General features: G+C 39.4%; 1 protein-coding gene across 2 annotated transcripts in view; it reads left to right on the top strand.

Moving 5' to 3' along the window:
* Positions 1-18487, top strand: part of LOC122997520 (muscular LMNA-interacting protein) — a 30965-nt gene extending 12478 nt beyond the window's left edge. For both annotated transcript variants that reach the window (XM_044373710.1, XM_044373709.1), the window contains 10 exons: positions 1202-1327; positions 1867-3471; positions 4304-4375; positions 4842-4919; positions 5004-5087; positions 5193-5255; positions 7285-7329; positions 8452-8514; positions 8627-8752; positions 16896-18487. In XM_044373710.1, the coding sequence (XP_044229645.1) occupies positions 1202-1327; positions 1867-3471; positions 4304-4375; positions 4842-4919; positions 5004-5087; positions 5193-5255; positions 7285-7329; positions 8452-8514; positions 8627-8752; positions 16896-17117 (2484 nt within the window). In that variant the 3' untranslated portion in view covers positions 17118-18487. The remainder of the gene's footprint in view (positions 1-1201; positions 1328-1866; positions 3472-4303; positions 4376-4841; positions 4920-5003; positions 5088-5192; positions 5256-7284; positions 7330-8451; positions 8515-8626; positions 8753-16895) is intronic.
* The last annotated feature ends 8353 nt before the right edge of the window (positions 18488-26840 follow it).

The raw sequence follows: 26840 nt of genomic DNA, 5'->3' as shown, positions 1-26840 counted from the left end.
TAGGATCACAATTATCATAAATGTGGGAGTTCGTGTCAGTAATGATGCACGTCATAACCCTTTTTAGCTCCACTTAAATGTCACACATATTTTAAAAAAATATTCCTTTAAATCCAGTTCATTATTTCAGATTCACATCAGAATTTGATGGCCTTATGGTAATAATAGTGCAAATTTCTGTTTTTGTCAAAAATTGGAGTCGTGCATATTGAGATAAGTCTTAATTCCTGGATATTATTTATCTGGGGGGCAATCTGAATAAAGTTTATGCCAAACAGAGAAAGTGGAGTGAAAGTAAGTTGTGAGAAATTGTGCTCAGCATGCAAAATCCATGTTATCCCATGCTACTCCAGTGTTTCATTTCATTCAGTTTACATACTGTGAATGCATCACATGTGCTCAGGCATCAAGGTTGAGTTTTCACCTTTATCCCCTTGTTTTTATTGGTTTTGGGGCAAGTGAAACGACACATAACATTTAATTGATATTTTTAATGGATCTGAGGGAGCAAGGGTCCAATTAGTGTGTATGACTCAGCTGGGAAGATTCCTATTAAGAAAAATGGCATGCAACATACCTGAATAATTTTTGCATTTAATTTCATGCTCTAATTAGACTGTCCTCACCAGAAAAAGGAGAATAAAAGATTGAGGTTTTACGCACGACTTATGTTTTCCTGACAGGTTGTGGTCATGTGAAGAATGTATTCAAGAAGCAAAGGTGGAAGACGCTCAACGTTATTATAGCCTCTTACAAGTAACCTTAAATTGAGAGTTTACAACAATCAATGTTGGTTTATTTAAATCCTGACCACAATCTTAACCTAACTTTAACCAATTAGTTCTTGTTGGATGACTTTTCGGCTCTAGGAACATTTCACTAATAAAATCCTCCTGTGTCTCAGATTTGAAAATGTTGGTGACTTTTACTGGTATCATCAAAAAGAGACGTGTTTATAGTACTTTCTGTCATTTAAAAATACTTCAAAGTTGTGTGCACACAGACCATTCAGTTAAGCACATGAAGGACATAGTCAGCAGGACATGTGCATGTACATGTGAATTATATGTGTAGGGCATGTGGTGTGGTGAAACCAAGCACACCCCTGAGCTTAGGGGGCTTGCTGAAGTTCGTCTTGGGTTTTCTCGAGTTTCACTTTGCTCAGTTCCTCCTGAACGTTTGCTTCATCTTCTCCTGTCAGATTTTAGCTGTGTCCCATGAGAAGACCATGTCGGACCAGGATATTTTCAAAGTTGAGAGAGTGGTTATTAAGGACTCAGTGGAGAGAGGAACAGGAAACATGATCCAAGGGGAGACAAAGCATGAAGTAAGTACAACAGCAGGAGTTCTTTCCATGTCATGTGGAGACTGTGACAGAAAGATTTGTTCTGGACATATTACATTATACCAGATACCTGTGTATTGTAAGTATGTGTGTGAAATATAACCATGTATCTGCAGTGTGTTTAATTTAAAACATACACTTGTCAAATTGAGATAAAAAATTGATCAGTTAAAAAACAATGTGACCATGACTGAAGTGGAAATTTATTGGCTCTCAAACTTGACAGTTTAATTATAACCTAACAATAAGTTAATAAGCAATTGGTTCAAAAAGTTTAAAAGTATCTACTGGTCTACCAATTTATTAAGTGTAAGACAGCGGCTTCATTAAAGTACTTTCTCCTCTGGACAAATTAGGTGTAATTGGCGGAACCTCGTCCAACATTTTTTAGAATTTGAAGTGAAAGACAATTTTCAGTAAAGCAGGGGATTTTCAGATAATCCCCAGACAACAAACAAATCACATTAGTTGTAGCCAATTAATAAAAATGAGAAACTCTTTTGCTTTCCTTTTTTTTTCAGCTGAAGCATCCGCTGGATCACGTGAGCCTCTTGCAAACGTTCCCTTCAGTCAGTGCTCAGTCTGAAAATACACCCAAACACGTCGCTACTGGGACGACCTCCATGGAAACAGCTGTTGATAAACACGGGGGCATTTCCCAGCAGCAGTGTCACGGTACCTCCGGACGTGTTGAGGTTAGCTCAGGTTTCTTTGCTAACAGGGCGTCTGAGTCAGAAGACAGAACAAGCCCCACAAACTCTGCAGACCTCTTCCCCACCCCTGCTTCATCTAGAGAGTCCATCCTCTCTGAGGGCTGGGACAAAGACAAGAGCTGGTCTGCTGCTTCCCGCTGCTCCTCTGTCCGCTCTGGCGTCTTCTCCCCTGCTGTGATTCAGATCAAACAGCACTTTCTCGCTCCCGGCTCTAGTCTGGTTCACATCCCTCAAACCTGTTTCTCATCGTGTGAGAGCCTGTCCTCCTCTGTCTGTCCCCAGTCCCCTCCTCCCCGGCACCGGCCTCCTCTTACCAGACTCTCCCTCCTCACAGCCATCCTGAGAAAAGGTCGCCTTCCCATTCTGTCCCCTTCTCTGCAGAGGCCTTACACCCCCTGCTGGCCTGTTAACCCTGTGACCCTGTCTTTCTGTAACGCCTGCTCAGCAGCCTCCAGTGTGGCCTCGATTCCCCTGGAGTTTTCCTCCAGGTTCTCCTCGTCAGCGTCTATAGATAGTCAGAACCATGTTCACAAGCAGCCTCATAGATGCATCACTGCTCCTCCACCTGTGTGGCCAAATGAGTACAGTAGAGCATGTCCTCAAACTCCAGTGAAAAGATGCTCAGAGCAGATTCGCTCAAGCAGTCCGTCGAGATCGGAGCAAGTTATTTCACCCCCGCCGGTGAAGAGCTATGTGCTACCCCGAGCTCCACCTCTGCCTCTGTTTTGCTCAAAATCAGTTTCTTCACCAAAACATGAAGAAAAGATATCTGATTGTGCAACTTCCAAAAAACTGCAACACTCTTATGTGTCAGTTCCCAAGCCAGAGTCTCCTGAGCTGAAACCCAGCAACTCTCACCTGTACCTCAAGGGCAATGCGGATAATAACTTTAAAAACCTGATCTCGTCATCCCCTAAACCTATTAATGAGGAAGACACCTCTGTGCCTCAGAAACGGAGTCGCCCGCCAAATTCATCTCTCTCAAAGCTTCACTGGCTTTCTCAACAGCTGCGATCACCCTCTCCCTGCTCTCCTCTGCTTCAGCCTTCTCAATCACGCTCACCCACGCCACATGCCACAGTTTTCCGCACGCACACAACATCACCTCTCCCTCCTTTACAAAACACCATGAGCAGGTGTGAGTCAGAGAGGAGATGCCACGATTCCCAGAAAAGTGACACAACATCATCACAGGCTTCTCACAAAGGTCACTGTCTGTCCCCTTCCCGCTACACACACATCACTTTTCCTGGATGGCCATCGCCTACCGCCTCCCCCACGCCTACGCCCTCTCCTGCTCCACCAATCAGAGACTTCACCCCGTCCCCTTGTTTCTCCCTGCGCTCCACGCCCTCTCCAAGGCCGGGGAGTGGAATATCAGACTGCAGTGACAGGGAGGGTAAAAAAAGAAAGGTAGCCACTCTGCTTGCCATGTATGCATGACTTGTTTAAAGTCAGGATATTATTTAATATGTTCTGTGACATGCTGTTCTTTGAGTCGCCCATGCTATGTAGTTAAAAACAGATTTCACTCACTTGATATGTGGATATCAAGTGCTGTCCTCTGTGTGGAGCTGTTTTTAGATTTCTGTTTATCTGTTTGTCTTTGCCACATCATTCATTGATAGATCTTTACTCTGCAGATTAACTACACATTGCAGGATTTTAATGAGCGATCTATCTAAAATGTAATATGTCAAATCAAAGAGGGAACACATTATTGGAAAAATCTACGCAGCAGCTTTTTCAAACTAACTTTCCAAGCCAGACTTGAACATCAGAAATTCAGCTTGAAGTTAAGTAACACAGCACAAAACTTTGAGCATCAACCACCATGAATCCAATTTATTTAGTGCAAGCAGGGTAGATACAATCATCCTGTTTTCTCACCTGTCAGTGTGATAAAGATGGCTGCAACTGGACTTTTTGGTGACATTTACAGTCAGCTGAATCAGCCATCATAGCTGCAACAAGGTGATGTGGTTTCCAGCACTGTAAGGGAGACAAACACACTTCAATATTGTTCTTGCTATCAGGCAACTGGAGTGTGGCTGACTGTTTTGCATGAGGATGATTAGTAGCCTGCAGTAGAGTGAAAGCCTCTCTAAAGAAATGTAAAACACATATTATTATTATTATATTGCACAAGACATTGTACAAACTCTATCTTTAGTAAAAATGCAGATATTTAAATGGAAAATTAATTTATATTCATTGTCTGTTCTTCTCGGTCTGTAAATTTTAGCCACACAAGATTAAGTCAAGCTACAAATCACTCGCTGCAATTCCCACCAACACCCTTCTGTTGGATCAGCAGGTGAGTTCACTTATATGACTCTAATCCCACTAATCCTGTTGAATACCCACCCATATGAAGTCCTGATGGGAGTTTTATGTGGGCACTTGTTGGTATGTGGAGCACCATGTAAGGAATGTAAAATGGGAATAAACGTCTAAGCTATGCATAAAAAAGATAAATCTTAATTCTCCACTCATCAGGCCTTATGGAGATTTACATTTTTATTTCTAAATGTAAAATGTATTGTGCAAAAATGACATAAAACTCATTTCATAAGGATTTATGATCTATAGATAAAGCAACATTCATGTATGAACGATACATTCAGAGGAGGAGGAGATGTCTATGAAGAACACAGAGTGGAAGAATGTGAATTGTCTTGAGGAGATGTTGCAATGTTGTCTAAGGCTACTGTATAATCACTCACAGAGAGCAACAATCCTGGCAGGGAGCTGAATCTGTCCGCCCTCCTTTGCGTTCACAGGCAATAGATGAGCAGGTGGAGAGAGAAGAGAGTCCATTCAACACGCTGGACAGGGGTTTTGCAGACACCCACGCTGAGGTATTACTGCACACATCACTGCTGGTCTTCACTGCACAATTCACACGACAGACCGCTAACATCAATTATTCTTGCTTTCTACAGATGTGCTCACCTGCTCAGCTCCGGCAACAGTCAGAAGAACTTTATGCAACTATTGATGAGATATTGGCAAATTCCATTCCAGAAGTGAGTTCAATTTATCAGATCAATATTCACGCAGAATTAAACATATAAGATCCTGGTTTATATTATTAAAAATAACTGAATGGATTTATTTTTGCAACATTTAAGAGCAAATCATCCCGGTCACCTCAGACTTTCAGGACATCTAGGACTCCTAACGTAGGTGTGAAGGTAAAGTTTGTTCCCTCATTTCTTGTCATCTCTCTGTTGTCTTTAAAATGTAGATGAAAACTCTGTGACAGTATGACATTATTATACATTAACCTAAGATTCTGACATATTTGGTATCTTTGGAAACTTTAGGATCCTCACCAGAATTTAACATGAAGTTTGACCAACTTTTATTAGCACAAAATTAGTTTGTGATGATGAAACCACTGGTTTGCACATCAGAGGTTCTGGGTAACAAAATGTATCATCATAAAAGTACAATCTAGTATTTAAAAAATCTTGAGAAAAAAAAATCATCATCAAAAACATAGTCTGTCCAATGCCACAAGTCTAAATACTAAAAGTACACGAAAAGCTAAATATGACTAATAATTAATATAGTCAAACTTCATTAGTTCAGAAGCTGGCTTAAGGCTGGTAAAATTATTATTATTACCATGATTTTGACTCTGTTATGGGTTTTGTTTGACATTACAGTAAAACTGACACATTGTGGTTGGATTTAAAGTCCTTCTGGCTGAAGATGTAAAGAAAGTCCCTCACGCTGCCTCTTCCTGCCAGTATCAGTAGCTAGAAGTCTTCCTTTTCAAAAAGTGATTTAGAAATTAATGATGTCCGTTCATGGCAGCAGTTTCCTTGACCTGGAGGTCTGCCAGCTCCACCTAGCTAATTTTGCATATTGAGATCTTATTACAATGCGGGCACAATTAAGAAAATGAGAACCCATTTTGATACCAGGTGTAAATGCAATGACCTATGGATCGGATGTAATTATCCAGTTAATGTATCCAGATTCAAGTCACATGTTAATACCAGGTGTATATGGGGCCTTTAAGTGATGTAAATGTAGGTGACATTGTTTAATCCCATGCTGCTTTAGTGTGTAATTCCATTGCTTTAATAAATAACAAATAAACAAAGATGTTTTCTGTTCGGTCAAGCACAGTTTCTTTCTTTCAGACAGCTGTTTGCACACAACATGAGACAACGTCATAAGTGTGACTTTGGAAGTTCTGCCATTTTGTACTTTCTACAACAGCATACAGAAAGTTATGGATTTCAGCTTCCAGCTATAATAAAATTATAACAGAAACACTTAATCATTAAAGTAAGATAAAATAGAAAACAGGAAATGTAAAACTGTAATAAGCTCCGGGCAATGGGAACAAGTGCTTTCTGCTGTGTTACAGTGAAACACAAACTGGAAGGGAGATAAAAGTGAATTCTGGCTGTATAATCATCAACACACAGAATGAAAAGTCATCTGTTCATTATTCATCAAAGGAGAAAGCTTCTCGCGAGTTTCCAGAGAAAACGTATGTGTGAGTGTATGTGTATGTGGTCTGTCATAGGCTATTTTTGGGGATAAAATTCAGTCTTAGGACCAGTTAATTGGGGATGGCTTGTCCAATGGAGGACAAAAGCTGTGTCCCCAATTGGGAAAAAGCTGATTTTTGGGTCAGTAGTTAAGGTTAGGGTTAGGGTAAGTCTCCAGGAAATTAATGTAAGTATATATAATGTGACAATGTGTGTGTAAAGTGACCATCATCTGATATGTGTGTGTGTGTGTGAGAAAAGGAATATGTGCACGCCTACATCCATGAGATGTCAGTGTGGTGTGAATTAAGATGCTTGTCCAAGATCAAGAGTAGAGTGCAGATAATTATGAATTTCTATCACTGACGAAGAAAAGAGAAAGCAGAGCACTACTACGAGAAGAGAGAAGTTAAACTTAAGAATCAGTGAATAGGAAACGTGTTGTAAATGAGTCTGTTTATCAACATAACGAAAATAATGGGTGAAGATAGAAAGAAACAAAATATTGCTTTAGATTCACCACTCACTATCTCTAATGTTAAGATCCACCAAGGATTTCTTTCCATCTTCTTCCTCTCAGTCATTTTGCAGGAGAGAGTGTCACATATTTGAAACACTGGATGAATAATTTTCTGATAAAACTTTTCCATTTTCCCACCAGATGAAGCTTGTGTTTTGTTTCACTTTGTTCTTTCTTCCTTTCTTTTTGCAGAACAACTCATCATTTCCGAGATCCTTGGGGCGTGAAACCAAATATGTGAGTAAGAGGCGGGTAGTTTTGTCTCTTCAGAAAAAAGCCCTCAGGTGTTTACCCCTACAGGACCAAAGTGACAAACGCTTCACTGACAATAAGTTTATGTTTTCATGTTGAGTTTCAAACTTTCAATTACAGGCCCAAATTCACATGACTGAGCTGTTGTGACAATGACACATTTTATGATTTATAAACTTGTATTGTTAGTTACAGAGCGTCCTCAAACCTATGAAGAAATTACTTTCCACGTGGAACTTTACTGATTCAAAAATCTGTATGCACACAGAGTTTATTCAGGCTTGAGCAAATACCAGATGGCAAGTAATCAACTTTTTGACCTCTCTCAACTTCTGTCACCAACAGCAACAACACAAATAAACAGTTTCCTGTTATGAAATGAGCACAAACTCTGAATTGCAAATTTATAATGTTCCCCCAAAAGGCGGACACAAAGTTTGTCACATGAAAATAATGGCTAACAGATACATTTAGTCAAGTAAAACCATCTTTGTTATGCATGAAAGTTCATTCTTCACTCTAACAGACAACTTAAGTTAGTGTGTATGTTATTTCCAGTGTCAAAGATCATCTTTCATGCCTAAGTTTATGCCAACATGGACAAAAAGTCCTAAAAGTGCTATTAATTAAATAATAACAGCTACTGAGCTTGCATGTAAAAGATCTCCATGACGATCTTAATCTGCTGATGAAGACTATGTGATACGGTTAAAATCTCCAGCAAAAAAAAATTGGAATGAGGATTTTGAGTTGGGGTTGTTTTGTGTGTGTGTTTTGGCCATATTTAAATAAGAAAATGTTTATGGTTATATTTATGTCATTGGATAAGTTAACTGAATGTGGACTCGTTAGAACAGAGGGCAGATGTTTATGCACATCTGGCACAATAAAACTCACTGTTTATTTCTAGGTTTTATTGTTAGCTGACAAAACATATTTCTCTCACTTTTCAAGCACTAATTGTGTATTGTATTTTATGGTTTGATGCTTCAGTGATTCTATTTTTCTTTGAGATGAGGCTCATTTCATACCCTTGCTTGCTGTTAATGGAAAACCTACAGGGCTTTGAGTTTGTGTTAATGTTTCTCTTTCACGTTGTTTAAACAGGCATCTTTAAGCAGCTTGCACTCATCTGCAAGTCTTGACAGAAAGCTGATGGATCCTAAAAAAGTAGGACATTCAATTATTTTTTATAAATTTTAGGATCATAGTGCAATCTTATCATGTAAAATGTCTTAGAAAGAAACTCAAACACTGTCAAACACCAAATCCTTCTGTCCAGACGAAGCCCGGAGTTATTCGCCCGATGACAGCCATTCCAAGAATGAGAGTGGAAGATGAAGAACAGTTTCATCCCAACCCCTTCAGACAGTTTGTCGTCAAACAGACCTTAACTGACAACAAAAAGGTAGGCTGGTGTCACCTGTTCATATTATAATGCAGTAATCTCAACATGGAAGAGATAAGAGACGAGAAGATTTGTGTCATTAAATCTTTTCAAATCTAAATAGTAGAAGTTTTAGTTTTGGTTAAAAGTTAAACTTTGCCCAAAATCTGTCTTGACATGTTGACAGATTTTCAAGGCAGAAAAAAAGTTCGAAGTGTCCAAAAAACTTGTCAAACTATAATCTACTTCCCTGATGTCAACCATATGCACTGTGTGTTACAAACGACAACATATGGCTAAATATATGTTTACAACATGCACACTGTATGCAGCTAACTTGTTTGTAACAGAACATAGACTTTTATATTTACCACACAGTAAAATAGATTTAAAGGATAAGGCTGTCGATTTTCTTTAGTTTTCTTATTTTCAACAAAAAGCATGTGCAGAGCCAAATCAACAATGAATTGATCCTACTTAAAAGTATTGTGAATCCAAAGTCTGATATATTGTATTCCTCTGTGCTGTAGATCTCCGTCCAAAAACTTTTTTTAAAAACACATCAATGAGCCACACCTCTGCACTGGGTGACATGTTCCTCCACCACAAAGATTACGGTCATGTTAGTTTGTTTAGAAACAACTTCAAAGACTAATAACAGTGATCATGTTTTCAGTCTCTGGAGAGCAGTTCCTTGTAAGGCAGAAACCACTGCGTATGTGTGGGGACACGGTCGCATTTACAGAGCTTCGCCAGCTTGTTGTGTTGTATATCACAACCTCTTGACTTCAAAATCAAGAGGTGACGAATGTGACCTTAATCTTTGTGCAGAAGGAACATGTCACCAAGTGCAAACGGCTTCAAAAACACACACAATACTTGATTTGATGACAATAACAAAAATATAGAAAATTGCCAAATCCTTTAAAGAATGTTTAACTTTTGACCACATCCCTTGGCCTTCTTCAGCAAAGGCCCATTTGTAATAAAGTTGTGATATGGTCAAAAGCTCTGCAAAAAGCTGGTAAGTGAACGATGACTTTAGAATGTTTTAGCACATATAAAATAAAGTAAGTTGCTGCAAAGCAGGGTTGCAACTAACTAATAATTTTTATTATTAAATAATTCACAGATTATCTTCTCAATTTATTGATTAATCGTTTGGTCTCTAAAACTTCAGAAAACTGTGGAAATATTCCCATCCAGTCTCCGTGAGCCCAAGGTCCGATCAGCAATCTAAAACCCAAAGATATGCAGTTTACTATAATTTAAGGAAAGGAAATGCAGCAAATTATAACATTTGAGAAGCTGGAACTGTCATTTTTACTTGACAATGGACTCAAACGAAAATAGTTGCTAGTTTCTTCTGATCAATTTGTGGTAATGTAGTGCAGCTCTGCCACAAAGTACAAAAGCACTTGATGGAGGGTTAAAGTTTGAGTTTGAGCTTTCAGCACCATATTTTACAATCAATTTTCCCCATCCCACCTTCTTCATAAACCTTTTTCCCTGATATTCTGCTCTGTATTTTCCAAAATAGCTACAATTGTCCGTGGCTAAAAATCTGACCCAAATGTGAAAGAACAGTAAAACTAAAGCTTCTGAGGTGGAAAGGTTTCTTGAAGTGAACAGGACAAAGATGCTTTGATTTTTTAAAGAAACCACTTCCACTCCTGGCAAAATCCAAAATCTATCCACCTCCATGAACCACTCACACTTAGTGCTGGTCACTTGTGGGAGTGTGAGCCTCCTTGTGCATTTTGTGTGTGTGTTAAAGTGTTAAAGACACAATCTGAGATCCATAGGAAAGCAAATGTTTTGTTTTGCTTTGTTATTTTTTTTGTGTTTTATACTTTACACATTGTATTTTATTGTGCTATGGACCCTCCATGAGTTGTCCTTAATAAAAATGTGAATATTAGTTCCATAGCTTGAGTTCAAAATGCAGTACAGAACCCTACTTTCACTCCCAAATTGATAGACAAATCTTAAAGGATATAGCTGGCGATTTTCTATATTTCTCTTTGGAGCCGTTTCAAAACCATAGATCATAAATATTTGTGATGAAGGAACATGTCTTGTTGAATCCTCTGACAAGGAGAGGATTATCTTTTCTTCACAAGCTGCTGAGGTTCTGGTGTCCTTACAGACCTCTTCTGGTCAAATAATCTCAACTGGAGAACTTGGGAAAGTTTTTGCTTAGTTTACCATCTTGGAGTAGGAGCTGTTCCTTAATCTGGCAGTGATGCACCTATAGCGCCGTCTGGAGGGCAGGAGAGTGAAGAGATGGTGGCAGGGTTGTGGCGGGTCATTGCAGATGGTGGTGGCTCAATGGAGACAGTGGGAGCTGTAGGTAGCTTTGAGAGATGGCAACTTGGCTCTGATGACTCGCTGGGTGCAGAGCTTGTCTCTCTGCAATGGTGCAGCTGGTGCACCATGTCGAGATTCCATACGTGAGGATGCTTTCAATGCTGCAATGGCAGAAGGTAACGAGCAGATTTTTTTTTCAGCAGAGATTACATTATATAAAAACAAGAAAACAGAATATGACAACCCGCTCCTTGCGTTAAGAACTTTTCATTCAGCTATAGAGCCACAGAGAAACTCAGTAATAGCTCAAATTTTCCTGCTGATGAGGGAAAACAAGTTTGGAGGGCTGTCAGGAAAATTGATGAGAGTGTGGCAATTTATCAGCCGAACCTACTGTCATAAACAGTGATGTGAGAGATGGTAAAATTTGCATCTTTAGAGTGCAGGAAAAAGAAATACACAGAATTCCTGTGTGGACTGCACAAAAGGGAATCATGTTTTAAACCAGGTGCAATAACCACAGAATAAATGAGAGCCTGTGGTGCAAGAGTTGTATTTTCTTTCTAGCTGCATTTGTTTTATTGAGTTTAGACAAAGGTCATTGTTTGCTTAGTAAAAGTTAAGATTGCCAACCTGCCAGAAAACACACCAGTTTTCACTTCCCAGTTTTTCACACGTTGACAGGGGATCCTTAAGAGTTTGCAAATCATGCAAAGATATTCCAGTAGAGCCCCAGATTAAAAATATAGACCTGTAGATATGCAGAATATGTCCCCTTTAAATACCAAAAAAAAAAAAAAAAAATGGACATCATTACCACAGCTATGAAATCACCATCAAGTCTTTACTAAAAGCTACCACAGAGTAAAGAATTCACAAGGTCAAGCTCCTTGTGTGATACTGAGCTGTGTACAAAATTGTAGTCCGCACCTTGTTCATTTGTTGAATATGTGACAGTGAAATGTCTCACCGCACTGATTAAATGTCAAGGTCAGCACGACAATTGCCAGTTGAGGAAAAGATTTCCAAATATACAAAGAAATGATGAGACTTGTGTGAATCGTGCCACTGAAAGCACGCTTTCAACAATCTTCCACAGCAGAGAGGTTTCTAACACGTCAATGTTCTTGACATGATTTTGACGCTAAACACTGTTTTCCCTCTCAAAGTCAGCCGTTTACCTCCTGAGAGACAAACAATAGCACCATTTCTAATGCAGAAACCATTGATAGCTTATTCCCAAGGCTATCTTGCCCTGCAGAGTGTTGTTGTGGAGCAGAACTGTGACCTCCGACGTTTATCTTCACTTTGTGATGAAATGTGCTCCTTACCTTAGCACAGTCGGTTATACATGGATTATCTTGCTGTTGACATTTAACCCTCAGATCTTTGATTCATTACAGGTGACATTATGCAGTGAGGTAATCATGAATTAATTTCAGCTCATGTTAATCAAATTCATGGTCATGGAATTTTAATTTGCGTGCTGTTGATACAAATCTTTGTTCAGAATCTCAAAATCTCTGTTCTCTTATTACATGCTTTATCCATATTTCAAAAGTAAAGTTGGGTTTGAGATTTGAGTCTGTGAGCATTAAAGGAATAGTTCAACATTTTGGGAAAACCGTTTATTTGTTTTGTTGCTAAGAGTAAGATGAGAAGCAGTTTTTGACAATGACTGTAGAACGCCCTGTTCAGTTGACTCAATTATATCCACATTTAACGCTTTTTTTGTTGCTATTTTTCTTGCTATTTTTCTGCCTCTGTTTCTTAATTCTGCCTGCAAAGCTCTGATTACCAGCTGGTTGTTGTTTCCAACAGCTATTAATGAGCACACCACCAGAGTGATTTGAATTGCTGATAAGATCTGAGCAGCCAGACAAGTGAATATCAAGAATGAGAAGCATTACCTCAACTTGTACTTGTAAATAAATCAGCAAAGGCATAATATTCAGTCACATTTTCATTTATCCCTAACACTTTGTATTTTTTTCTGCAAACATAATCTATTTCCTCCCCAAACATAATTGGCAAAACAAATAAAAGTAATTTTTAGGAGAAAGGGTTAGCCTGATGGAGCACTTCAAAATCTTTTCTTTATTATAGTCTTTTGTGTAGCTTTAGAATTACTGGATAATTACTTGCTGGTTCTTATTCTTGTAATTATCACATAATAATGTTGTCTCTGTTTAGAATCCAGACATGTTTTATCACAGCAGGTGACTGAAATACAACAACCCTGCAAGGAAATGAACTAATTTTATTTCACTGCTGGGTTTCTTTTCTGTTTTCTTGGTGGTATTAAATTATATGGCAATAAAGGACATACAGGACAAATCTATTAAAATTTAAGATGAATATCAAGAAACATGGGCATTGGTTGTGTGTATAAGAAATCTGAGAATGAATCTGTAAATGGCTGCTTTTAGGAATTAAACAAAGCTGCGAATCTTTCACCAGAAAATCTTGTTCTCTATAAGAAAATACAAGATGTGAAGGAATAATCATGTGAGCAGAAATGTTACTCATCTATCAAATCTTCAATTAACTTGCATTGATGTTGCAGACCTATTTGACCTGAACAGTTTTGTTATTTCCTTCAGCATCTTCAAAACTCAAACAAGTTAGTCATTATTTAACATGTTTTAGTGTCTGCCTTCTATAAATGTATTAAGGCAATATGTTTTCCACTAATTTGTTCATAAATGCAGCTTGAGTTGTTCTGTAGAAAAGTGTTGATCTCATTGCTCTCGCACTGAATTTTAGCAATTAACCCCTTAACATCCACCCTTTTTATAGAATTTTCGCCTATTTGGCATATACAAATGGAAAAGCATATAACAGAAGAACTGTAAGGCCATGATACATGTATTAGGCTTCATTTGACAAGTGAAATCTTCTTGTTTTTGGAAATGTGCTTGTTTATCACGTGGCTAAAACACAAACAAAACTACATCACTTCAAATAAGGCTCAAAAGAGTGTTTTTGGTCCTCGTCTATAATGAGTCATATTTGAATAACAATAATTACAACATGCTTTATGCCAGAACTATGCAGAACACCATATACCTCCTACATCTTGTCAAGCTGTATAAAATTCTAGACCTCTAGGCCTAACCTTATGGGGGCTAGGGAGTTTTTAGTTTGTGGTGTCACTGGTGTCCCCAAATCTCTCCAATCATCTCAAATTGGCCAAATTGTGCCGATTGCTTTTACTCATTACTGTGTGATGCTACTGCTTACAACTGGCTTAAGCGGGTTGCCAGCAACCCAGTGGATGTTAAAAGGTTAAAACATTATAAAATTCCCTGTCCTAGTAGGGCTGCAACTAATCATTATTTTAATTATCAATTAATCTGTTGATTCTTTTCTCATTGATTGATAAGTTGTTTGGTCTATAAAATGTCAGAAAATGGTGAAAAATGTTCATCACTGTTTCCTAAAGCCCAAGGTGCAACCTAAAATGACACTTAGAATGTCTTGTTTTGTTCCATCCAACAGATGATAACCCAAAGATATTCAGTTTACTGTCATTTAGGAGTAAAGAAACCAGAATATATTTACATTTAAGAAGCTGGAATGAGAATTTTTTAGTATTTTTTCTTTAAAAATTACTCAAAACAATTACTCAATTATCAAAATAGTTGGCGATTCATTTTCTGTCAATCGACTAATTGCTTAATTGACTAATGGCTGCAGCTCATCTTTGCTGCATTGTGCCATCCTTCACCACTACAAAATACACATATTTTTGGCAATTGTTATAATATTTACAGCCTTTTCCTGTAAATACTTATGTAACTCCTCTGGTGTTAAAAATCCAGACCAGGATCCGTAAGGATCAGTTTAGAAAATGCAGCATGATGTCGGTCGCATCATAAGGTTTAAATAATGCAGGCAAGAAGCTGATCAGTGTCAGCTGACCTGTATAATCACAACCCCATTCTAACAAGCCATTGAAAGAATCTGTGCAATCTGCACAATCTGATAGCTCTTCATTCAGACCTTTTGCTGCCTTCACTGGTTATGCTGATTTCACTTTCCAGCTCTCGTTCCTTTTTCCTGCTTTGAACTCTTTCCTAATCTTAATTGTACCAGCAACCCTGGCCTTACTTCAGCTTCACTGTGTGTATATTTAATATCTCAGTGATATGGATCCTCTGAGTTAAGTTTTTTCCAGTGGAGTTGCTTTCTTACACTCCCTGCATACTCTTTGCAGCTTTGATTTAATTGTGGTGCACCTCATGAACAAAATACAACAATATAAGCTTCTGTTGCAGAAAATGGTCTAGTATAAGTGTTTCTGCCTGATTTGTTTAGTAATTCTCTGAAGCCATCATAACTCAACAAGTCTGCATTACAGCATAACATTTACATTTTAATGACTTAACTGCAATGAGATTAACTTCAGAGCAACAGTCTTAGATCACCATCATCACAAGTGGCAGATATAATATAATATCTCTCTGTGGAGATTTATATGTAATGTGTCCCTTCAGAATATCTTTCAATTATAGATGTTTACATGAAAACTCCACAAGGCACCTTTTTGTCGTATTACACAGTGATAATGTCTGCAGTCTCTACTCAGTGTACAAATGCTAACATTAAAAAATTAAAGACGGCCAGGTTTGTGTTTGTTAAAATGTGCTGGCTCTACCTGCCTTGGCAGAGAAAATGTGAACCGTTATGTTGAGCCTGAAAACAAAACAAAACAAAAGAAGAGGAACATTACACTGTGTTTGATCAAGGCGATTATGTTTGACAACAGTGTCCTGATCCACCTCTATGCTGTTTCTCAGTGTGCTGGGTTGCCCTGTGAAATACTAACCAGTTGCATCTAATGTACGAATAATACACAATAAACACATAAAGATGTTTTAACTTGAAAACAACTTCTTCTGCTGCCTTTTTTGTTTGTAACTGAACTAGAACAGTTTTTCTGTATTGTAAAGTTTTTCACAAAAACACACATATGACCTGGATGCTTTTCCTATTTGTAAATATCTGTAATTGTTTTATTTAATGATTCATTTTGAACAGATACCATGATGTACTATGCCAGCTAGGCATAGCACATCTTGGATTTGCATTGAGGACACAATAATGAAATACATATTGATCTTTTCATCCAACTTCTGTTAGACTGCAAGAGTATTTCCAAAGATGTGGGAGTATTCTTTTAAGACAGCAAATTAATACTTTTTTCAAAGTGTTCTGTCTGCAGAAAAAACTAAACAACAACAATCTGAAGAAAGGGAGACTGTTCAATATGACAATTTTAATTAGGTTCTGTCTCACTCTCTCATACCTGAACAAATGTTACACCAATTTGAGGAAGCAAAATTATGTTGATAAGCCATAAAGACATCCCACAGATGCTTTCACTCAAATATGGTGATGAATGAGTCATTTTATACAGATAAATAGTAGTTTTTAACAGGGTGAAAATGGTAGTAATAAATGCTGCTAAACATTATGCGGTAATGCAATGTTGAAACACCTTATGTTTAGACATTAAAAAGGGCTCAAAACTCTGAATGTAATGTAACTTGTCAGTTGTTAGTTTTAGTACAAATTTACACAGAAATACAGAGCAGGTGATCGTAGTCACCATCCAATCCAGGAAGATAATGAGATTATTATCAATTATAATCAAATACAAAATGAATACTCATTCCAGTGCAGCCTCAGGGAGAACTAATTTAAAGCAATTTTACTCTGGGCTGAAATTAGTTTAAATGGGAAGTCTAAATGGAAACCAGCCACTAGAAACTGCTGAATCATGATTGCTGCTCTCTTATAAAAGCATTAACGTCAAAACAATTGTGTGTCCTTTTCTTTTCTATTTCAGGTGGAAAATGTGGGTCTTCAAGAGACAGGGGAAGATTGTTACACAAATTCAAAAGGCCAAACATCAAGAGAGGAGATGAAGCCTGAAAGAGGAACTACATTCTCAGTATGTGACCTGCAGATTAGAGAGCCTGAAGACCTGATCAGTCACCCTGGGAAAGATGTTTCAACATCTTTCAGTCCCACTGAGGGGCGGATGGAAGCTTTTGAGACTCATATTTAAAACATAAACACTAAGTATTAACCTTTTATTGTACATATCATAAAAACTTCAGTTATTTTCTTTCAAATGGAGAATATTTGTGCATATACATTCAGTATGCAAGACCATTACCCACCTAAGTGAGGAATGGCAAGTTCATTGCACCATACCTGAATAAGTGAATAAATGCATCTCAATATACAGCACTTGACTGCAAGGATTTAATATGCCTTACAGAGATGATAGAAATGCATGCAATTGACCGTTAACTAAGCCCCACTCATCTTAGTTACTGTTGCTGCACCTGTCGAACTTTCCGTTCAGCATATATGCAGTTTACAATGAAAACAGTGGAAGATTATCCACTTAAAGTTCATAGTAATTTTTTAAATGATAGGTGAAAAAAGCCAGCTCCTCATTCCTTGCCAAATGACTGTCACTGGTGTATTTTATCAGATGCAGCTAGCTAATTAAGTTAATGTTAGCTCCATGAGTTGATGGATTGGCTGACTTTTTAATCTTCTCAGCTGTTTTGCTTTAAAATGAGAATTTCAATGGCTACATACATGATGTTGTGCTAAAATACTGAGGCTAAAGATGCATGTTATCACCAGTTGGTTGATGGTCCATGTAGAAGACATGGAAATAAAGAAACAGAATTGTTCTTGTATTGCATTGTAGTTTAATGTTACACTTATGCTTATAAGACTTTTAGGATGAGAACAATGTGTCTGGCAAATGCAACGGTACCTTGGATAATAAGTTTGGCTATAAGGTTGCTGGGATGTAAACGTCCCCAAATCCAACAACTGGACAGAGCTGCTAATGTCTCCTTAAACTCTGATATAGTAGCATCAAGGACCAGCTTCTAGTGGATATGCTATCATGAAAAGGGCTTTTTAAAATGTAACTGACATTATTCTCCTATGTCAAGTTTCGCTCTTACTTTAGCCCTGTACATTTCAGCATGTGAGAAAGTAAGAAAGAAGTTTGACAGGCCTAATTACAGTTGCTAAGCTATGGTTGTCCAATCGTGGCTAAGGAAGTTTATGGAAAGCAGTGAATTGCAAAGTGCAAAACATCCTGTAGCAAAGAGAGAAAGTTAAACTGTGATATTCTTTTCCAATCAAAAACTTGGAAAGAAAAAAGAAAAAAATATGGTGTGTAATGTGTCTTACAGGCTGTTAAACTGACAAATAATGACGTAACCTATATAAAATGCAAATAATGTGAGTCATTCATCTCTAAAGAAAGTAATATTCCAATGTTATCAACTAATTTGAAGGAAAACTGTAAAATGTAATAAAAGACTTCCCTATCCGTAGCTCTGAGTTCTACATCCCTCTGTTGCTACATTTCCATATCAATAAAGAAAACTACTTGAAATTGAAGATTAATGACTTGACGGTGTGATTGAGAAAAGGTATAAATAATACAGCAGGGAAAAAATGCCATCTTTTTCATGTGTAGGACCTATCAAAGAGAATATAGGAAGTGTTTTAATTTGCAGAGCAGGAGAGTTATATCATCTGATCTCATCTCTTGGATATTCCTACACCCGATTAGAAATCCTCAAAAAGCCTACTCAACCTGAAAGGGGTTCTTGGAGAAACAGGAGTTAAAATGGTGCAGGTGATTGCTGCACTCACAGAGTCCTCTACCTTCTGTGGACCTCACAGTGATACAGTTGTTCAACAGCAAATATATATACCCATAATCAAAGTCAAGACTGTTGAATCAGTGGTATGAAAACATCTTGAACAGCACCTAATGACATGACCTTGAACTCAACAGCTTAGAGAATTTTGTTGTGGGACATTTATAAGTTTCATTTACAAAAAAAGGCAATATTTTTTTTGTTGTTGTTGTTGTTTTGCCACATTTAAACATGGAACATTTTGGTCTAAGGTTTTAGTTTTGGTCTCCTTCTGAGGAAAAAACATTCATTTTCAGACTGACAAAAGAATGGGGGGTTGAATCTCTAGAGATTTCATTTTTTGTATTTTTGATCAGTTCTGGCTATATTAGGGACAGTTTGACTCCAGTGTAAAAATATAGGATCATTATTTTGTGCATCTCTGTGATTTCAACTGTAAACTGGAAATAATAATACTCTATACAAGCTCTTCTTCTAACCTCCTCACCTAAAATGCTACTCTTAAGTATGCAGATCCATTCACCAACTTTCAGCATTATTGGGATGGTGGTATTCATGACAACAAGGAAGTCAATCACTTTTCACTCCTTTCATGCTTTCTCCCACCCTTGTACCCTTGGAAACACATGTGCATACATCCACTTTGAGCAGCACAGTTAGCATCACCAAGTGCATAAATCACAGTCTACAGTCATATCCACATTGAGCAACTCTGTCTCAGTTTTTTGTAAATCAAAGACTCGACTGATGATGTTAATTTCACCATAAACATATAAGGGTGGTATGTAATACCATAATTTACAGTTCATAGCTCAAACATGCACAAATTATTTTCATAAGTATATGTAGTTAACTTAGGTTCGGGAGCAGAACCACGCCTCAACCACACCTCATATCACCCGTCCTACCCTGTTTGTCTCAGATTTCTCGAGATCAGACAGACCGTGCTTCTCGTCTAAACGCTTTATACAAGAATTTCGATTTAAACAAAGACACAACTAAAAAAAAAAAAATCTTACTACTTACCATTGATCCAGAACTGCGGATCTACCCAATCGATTCAGACGGCAATCTGTATTACTATCTGTTTGACACCGGTCCACCAGACAAACAGCAGCAACCAGACCGCAGCCTAACACCCCGGCGTAGTCTCTTGCGTTCGGTGGTTACTAACCACCGAGGTTGCTCCCCCTCCATTTTTTGAGAGGCAAGAGGAAGATCAAAATATAAAGAAGAATATTTGGTTGAAATAAACCATTTCCAAATACCAGTATTATTTATAAAATATTTTTTCTCTCTGGTTGGAAATTCTGGTTGAAATGCTTCAACAGTGACACCTGCAGGGCAGGAGGATAAAGGGCAGCTTCTGTGAAGTGGTGGTGGAGAGTGGGGGGGAGTGGGGGAGTGGAGGAGTGGGAGACAGAGGAGGACGGGTACCTGCTGTCATCCGCATGGCGGGATCTCTTACATCAATTTAATGTACTTCATTTTTTTCATGCTAATCTATGATTGGCCAAGACACGTAAAATGATGCTCCAAGGGAGGACATCCTCCCTAACCAATCAATGCAATATTGACATTGCGTTGGTCCATTGATAGTTTCCAGATTTCATTTTCAATTCTCTCCACTGTAAGGTAGAGTAGCAACAGTTGATAAGAGCAGTAGATAGCTGCTTGACAGCAGTTAGCTGTCAACAGTTAGCTTCTTGTAGCAGCCCTGAAGGACTCTTTATACATCCATAGAAGGACTGTTAAGGACTGTTGTAAAACTCACGGGAGAATGGATTTGGACTGTGCGGCGCAGCAGCGGCAGGACGCTGCCAGGGAGACTGGCGAGAGAAGCAACCGGAGAAACTACTGGGAGAGTTAGCTTGTTTGTCATTGTTGCTAATGATATCAGACTGGTTAACCAGCAGCGATTAAGTTCTGTTAACTAACAAACAAGATGACCAAAAGCCACAAATGGACGTTATGACACGAATGCTTAATCTCCATGAAAGAAAGAAGAATACGTCAGATAACGTGAGTCAGATACAGCTTCTCTCTCTCTGTCTCTGTTAAGGCTAGGCTAATGAACCCACGAGCAGGACACCGAGGCAGGAGGCAGCGAGTAGAGTTGGAAAAGGATTTATTTTGCAAGGCGGTAAAACTGGGAGGCTGGGGCCAAGGTCTGGACCGGTAGCTGGGGAACCTGGGGGCTTGGGCTGGGTGTGAGGCTGGGTATATGGGATGGAGCAGGGAGCCAGGTAAAGGGATAGGCTGGGCAGACGGAATGGAGCGGGGAACCAGGCAGAGGGATGGGCTGAGCTGGTGAGGCAGGAGGACTGGAGACAGGGCCGGGGAGGTTGCACCCAATATTTAGGCAGACCTCCTGATGAATGGCAGCTGTTTGCCCGACTCCCACACACCTGTCTCCACTCCTGCGATTTGAACACAGACACGAGAGAGAGAGAGACACATGCAGACACACACCCACTAGGAGGAGGCAAAAGTGGAGGGCATGACAGTCTCTTTTGTTGTTAATTTCATCTCTGATGGTTAAATGTTTCTGTGGCTGTTGTGTGACTTTATCTCCTTAACAAGAATGCAGCAGAGATCATATAATGTTCTGTAGGTAGTTTGCTTGTTGAAGTAACAGTGAGCTCTCTGCTCTCTCTGGCTGCCTGTTCTGACAGTTTCTTCAGTTGGTTTTTAAGCTGAGTCTTATATTGAGTAATAGCTTAAAGTAACTAGAATAACAAGTGTTAACATGTCAGCTTTGTAGACTATATTTTGCATGTTGTGCATATAGATAAGAGTGTGTAAGTCATGTATTTGATACATGCATTAATACTTTTTGTGAACCTACACTTTTAGATCTGTGAATGTTTTCTAGTGTTCAATTCAGGACTGATCTGTTCCTTTTTTGATGAGAACATAAATCTTTTGTCACAATAGAACAATACTGTAAATCTGAATTTCACTTTGATGGTAAAATGACACATTCAGAACCACTCCGCGGCTAAATTGAGCACTTCTTTGTTTAGAAACAATATGTATGTGTTAAATGTCTTTAAAGAAGCAGCCTTTTCACCACTTAGGGGTTTTTGTTTTTGAAAGCAAATTGTTTCATCGGGTGGGGGATGGTGATACAGTATTATGCGACTTGTTGTAAGATTCCATGTTGGTTTTCCTCCTGTCCTCCCCAATTTTTTGAGTCACCAGCCGCCACTGGTGGTTAGCGTACCTCAGTCCCACCGGTGTCTCCATTCAACCTCCTTCAGCGAGGGCTGGACGCCACGGGCATTGTCGTAGGAGCAGCTCCAACTCTCTCCTCATCGGCAGCTATCCCCATCGCGCTGGTTTCTAGCTCCCCACTCTCCACCACGGCGCGCTCGTGGTGCGCCCTCATCTGTGAGTCGGCAGTCTCTGCGTCCACAAACTGAGTCCAATATCAGAGACTGGACCATTGCTTGCCTCCAATTTTTCCTGTGAGGTAAAGGCATCCCATTTCACTGCAACGCACACAAAGCTGAACTTTTCAGATTGTACTCAGCCTCCACCAATGCAGCAACAGACTCCGTTTCTCCCTCTGGTGGGGGCCAGGTTGTATGTCCCCCTGTGCCTGCTCCCTTTGTTTCTGATTTCTCTCAGATGATTTCAGCTATCTTTTCATTCTTGTCTTCGCAGGCTTCACAAAATCCCTGTGCACATGCATCCTTTCATCCCATCATCCCTTCCTCTACCCTTCCTTCAGCCGTTCTCAGCAACATGGCTTCTGCTCCTCATTTTTCTTCCATAGCTAACACAGCAGTAGGAGGGCCCCATTCATCAACTCAAGGGGTCCCATCACAGGCTAACCAAGTTGGTGTTCCTCAGCCTCCTCCTTCACTTCGAACTTGTCTATACTTTCTCCCTCTCCTTCCCATCCCCACCCTGTTCCTTCCCCAACACCCAAATGTTTTTTTCTCATTGTGCTACCAATTTCACCCTGGCCACAGCAGTGCCACCCGTCCAGCCATACACTCACAAACGCTTTCTCTGAACTCGGTGTCCCTCTTTCCAAGGAGAAAACATCAAGGCCTGGCACTTACATTGAGTTCCTAGGCATCACCCTGGTTTTCAAAGCATCTCTGCCCTTGGAGAAATACAGCGCATCTCTCTGCTCCTGTCAAATTACCTCCTGGCAGATTCACCAAACGCCAGCTATTAGCCCTCCTTGGCCATCTTAATTATGCTGTCCACATAATTCCTCAAGCAAATCTCCTTGTCCATCCTTTTGTCTAAGGCTGCTGCCATTCCCTCTCTCCATGATAGGGTCGTTATGGACGACGTCTTGTTGGAATGGCATTTCCTTCTTCTACAACAGCTTCATCACCCAGCCTGAAGACATTAAATTTTACACACATGCGCCTCCCTCCACAGGTTTCGTCAGCTACTATGGAGGGAGATGGTTTGCCTCTGCTTGTCCCCCAGTGTTCGAATCCCTCAGCTCAGAGTACCACTCTCCTTCATCTGTGCTTTACGAGCCTTACCCCTTCTTAATAGCTGCCATTCTCTGGGGGTATGAGTGGTCTAGAAAATCATTACTACCCACTCCGATAACACCACAGTCGTAGTGATCCTAAACAAAGGTTGATCTTGTTCTCTAGCCATCATGCAGTTCCTGCACAGACTCACCTTATTCTCAGCTCAACACCAGTTCATCCTCTGGGCAGCCCATATTCCTGGTTTCGCTGTCTCGCTTCTCATTCCAGAAATTCAGACACTTGGCCCCTGAATCGGATCTTCACCCGGCGCTTATCCATTTTCAGCCACAATATTCAGCTAGCTCCACAGCTGGCAAACCTCTTCACACCTCACACTTCACAAGAACTCATCCTTAACAGTGTCATGCCAAGCACACTCTCATCCCACCTAACTGGCTGGAATTGCTTCAAGGCATTTCACTTCACCTGCCAGCTGCCTTTTCCTTTTCTGGACATCATGTCCATTTGCAAATTCTTACCCATGCTCATTCCATCCAAATTCTGGTCCTCCACCATCCAGACCTACTTAGCAGGAATCAACTCCTTCATCAAACTAGTCACTGGCTTCCATTGTCCTTCAACCTCCCATTCTCATGTTACCAGGTCAATAAAAGGCTTGCATAAACAGGAACCGGCTCTCCTAGCTAAACACTTGCCATTATCTTCTTACCTTCTCAGGGTCTGCGCCCGCTCCCTATGTTCAGGCTACATATTCTCTATGGTTGACTTAACCCTAGAATCCATGTTCTGGTGGCTTTTTGGATCCTGAGGTGCTCCAAATTTGTCCCGTCTTCATCGGTCTATAATTCTTCTCATCATCCCAGTCTATCTGACATAACCATCCACATTGCTGACTCACTCATATTCATGCTCCAAAGGAGCAAAACAGATCAGCCAGAAGTTTATGAAATATGCCTGAGATGGAACCCCCACTCTGAGTCTCCCTCCGCCTGGTTTTCAGTACATCCTCCCAGACCGGCCTAACAGACGACATCTTCCATCTGCCTTCACCCACATTCATGCACCTATCCTCAACATTCAATACCTTCTGAATTCCATTAAATCTTTAAAAGGCATATTGTTGTGGCATGGTTCTTGCTAGTGAACCTGTACATAAAAACTCACAATCAATAAATACATTACTGCTGCAATTTGAAAACTTCATAATTACAATTTTGGTTATACTTTTGTTTTCACCTCCACTTTTGGATGACATGTAATTATTTGATATTTTACATTTCCATGCTTAGTTGATTAAATGACGTCCACCAGATTAAATGAATATTACAGTTGCACTAATCAGCACTAAAGCAGAACAGTATTGGCCCTATTTTGGGGCTGAAATAAATCAAATACACTTGGTCAGTTTGTGTGTAGTAGAGGGAGGAATGACAGCTAAAGATCACACCTCATGATGAAATTGAAAATTATCATTTGTCACACACTGATACCCATGTACCCTGAGATTCAAATAAATGTTTTAAGCTTGATATGTGACAGAACATATCAGTAAGGGTGTGGAAGTTTACTTAGCGGTCTTATCAGTCAACACGAGGCTTTATGAGCAGGGGAGTGACAGGGAGATTCAGGCTGAGGAAAGTAACAATGAGCCATCCTGAGCCCCAGCAGTCCACCAGTGGAGTCAGTCTGACACCCACTTTGCCCTCTTGTGATGTGTTCACAGGAGAGCTTACTCTCTGCCTGATATCATGCTGCTGCATTTGGAGTCAGACTGAGGTGACCTACCAAAATCCTGAGTGATGAGCTGAACAGAGAAATCAAGATAGCAGGGAGAGAGGAAAAAGTTTTTGTGATTGGACGTTGCAGTTAGATTGTCACTCACTTCTGGCAGCAGTTCCAAGGAAATGAATAAAACTTGAAGGTGCATTAAAGAAAGTGGAGAATCCTTTCAGATTTCAACTCCTTAATGAGATGAATAAGCTTCCTTGTGGCCACTGTGATATAATATTCCCTGTCCTGCCTGAAGCTGATGAAGACAAGATCAGGCGGTTTGAAGTACCAGGGGCACATGTGAACCCATTGGAATTTAGAGCTGCCGTGGTTGATTTTTTCCTCACCGCACAAATTAGTGAGGCCCCTCAAACTGTTGCAGTAACCACCATAAAAAAAAAAAAAGTTATAAAATAATTGGTTCCTAAACTCAGTATTGGACCAAATTTAAGGTTTTTGGAAAAACACTTTTTGAATATAACTTACATCATAGTATAGTTACATACTCGCACACTCTCCTGCCAGGCTCTTGGAGGCGGTCAAAAATTATTTTCTTCGGCAGTTAGCATTTATAAGACTGCTTGTTTGACTTTTTGAGCTCCTTATCATCTGTGAGAGTGGTATTTGGCAGCTTGACATATTCCGTTTCTGCAGGAGAGACGTTAGAAGACACTTTGGACTCATTTTCACACTCACTTCACAGAATTTATTTCTGTCGTGGCAGAAAAACACATTACACACACTCACTATGAACAGACTTTAAGACACTCGCTAGCCTAGCAACATTAATGCTACAAACAACTCATGCAACACTCCGTGTAGGAGTCGGTTTTTCACCGCTACTTCATCCATTCAAAAAGAATTTCTGATTTTGTCAGCACGTAATTGTCTAGTAGAGGTGGATCCAAATCCGAATATGGTATTCAGAAAAGTACAAATAGTGGGTTTTTATGAATATTTATTTCGTACAAATATTTTAAAAATGATTTGTTTTGAGGAAGAAAAAAAAACACGTCAAATAACAGCATGCAGGTTGGGACTCGTAGCATTGCAAGGTTAAATCACTGTCTCTGTGTCATGAGTGTATAAATAGCTGTAGATCTCTCTCTCTGGCAGAGCTGAGCTGTGGCTGACTGGTCAGCACTGTCTGTGGTCTGGGAGACTTGGGTTTGAGACCCAGTGCAGGAACACACCTTTGAAATAAAGTTTATTGAAGAATGCTTACTTTAAAACTTTAATATCCTAAAATTATGAGTGTAATGAAACAAATACAACTAATTTTGATGCCTCAACAAATACAAATACTGTCCTGTCTGTACATCCCTATTGTCTGGACCCTGAATATAAGGTGACCCCACTTTTTCAGATGTTTTTCGAGGAAAAAAAAACCCTGTCTTATATTTGGAACAATACAGTAAACTTTTTGAATGCCTGCAGTAGTCTATTCTTTATAGACTCTATAGTCTAAATGTCTATCTCAGTTTGACTCTAGGGTGGGTTTGATGTGATTGCATTACTGCGGTAATGCTGTAACCATGACAGCTTTACCGGCATCTCCAGCTCCCTCCCACAGCCAAGATATTCCAGCTGTGCCAGCCAGCTGCCCTTGCAGGCGTAAATGATGGGTCACAGTCAGCAAACCACTATTCCAATTTGTCAGAAAAAAAAACAAGAGGAAGAAGGAGATCCTCTCTCAGATGGCCTTAAGCCAAAAACCTTTTGAGAAACTGATGACAATTTTTTTTTTTTTATTTACAAAATATTATTAATATACAAGTTTTCTCTTGTCATTTACAAGTGAAAGGGTTTCAGAAAGACAAGCAATTCTTGTTTTAGGGTTTCAGAAAA

The sequence above is a fragment of the Thunnus albacares genome, chromosome 14 (genome assembly GCF_914725855.1).
Source record: "Thunnus albacares chromosome 14, fThuAlb1.1, whole genome shotgun sequence".
In the NCBI taxonomy this organism is placed as follows: Eukaryota; Metazoa; Chordata; class Actinopteri; order Scombriformes; family Scombridae; genus Thunnus; species Thunnus albacares.
The sequence above is the reverse complement of the archived record's forward strand: the minus strand, read 5'-3'. Positions and strand labels throughout refer to the sequence as shown.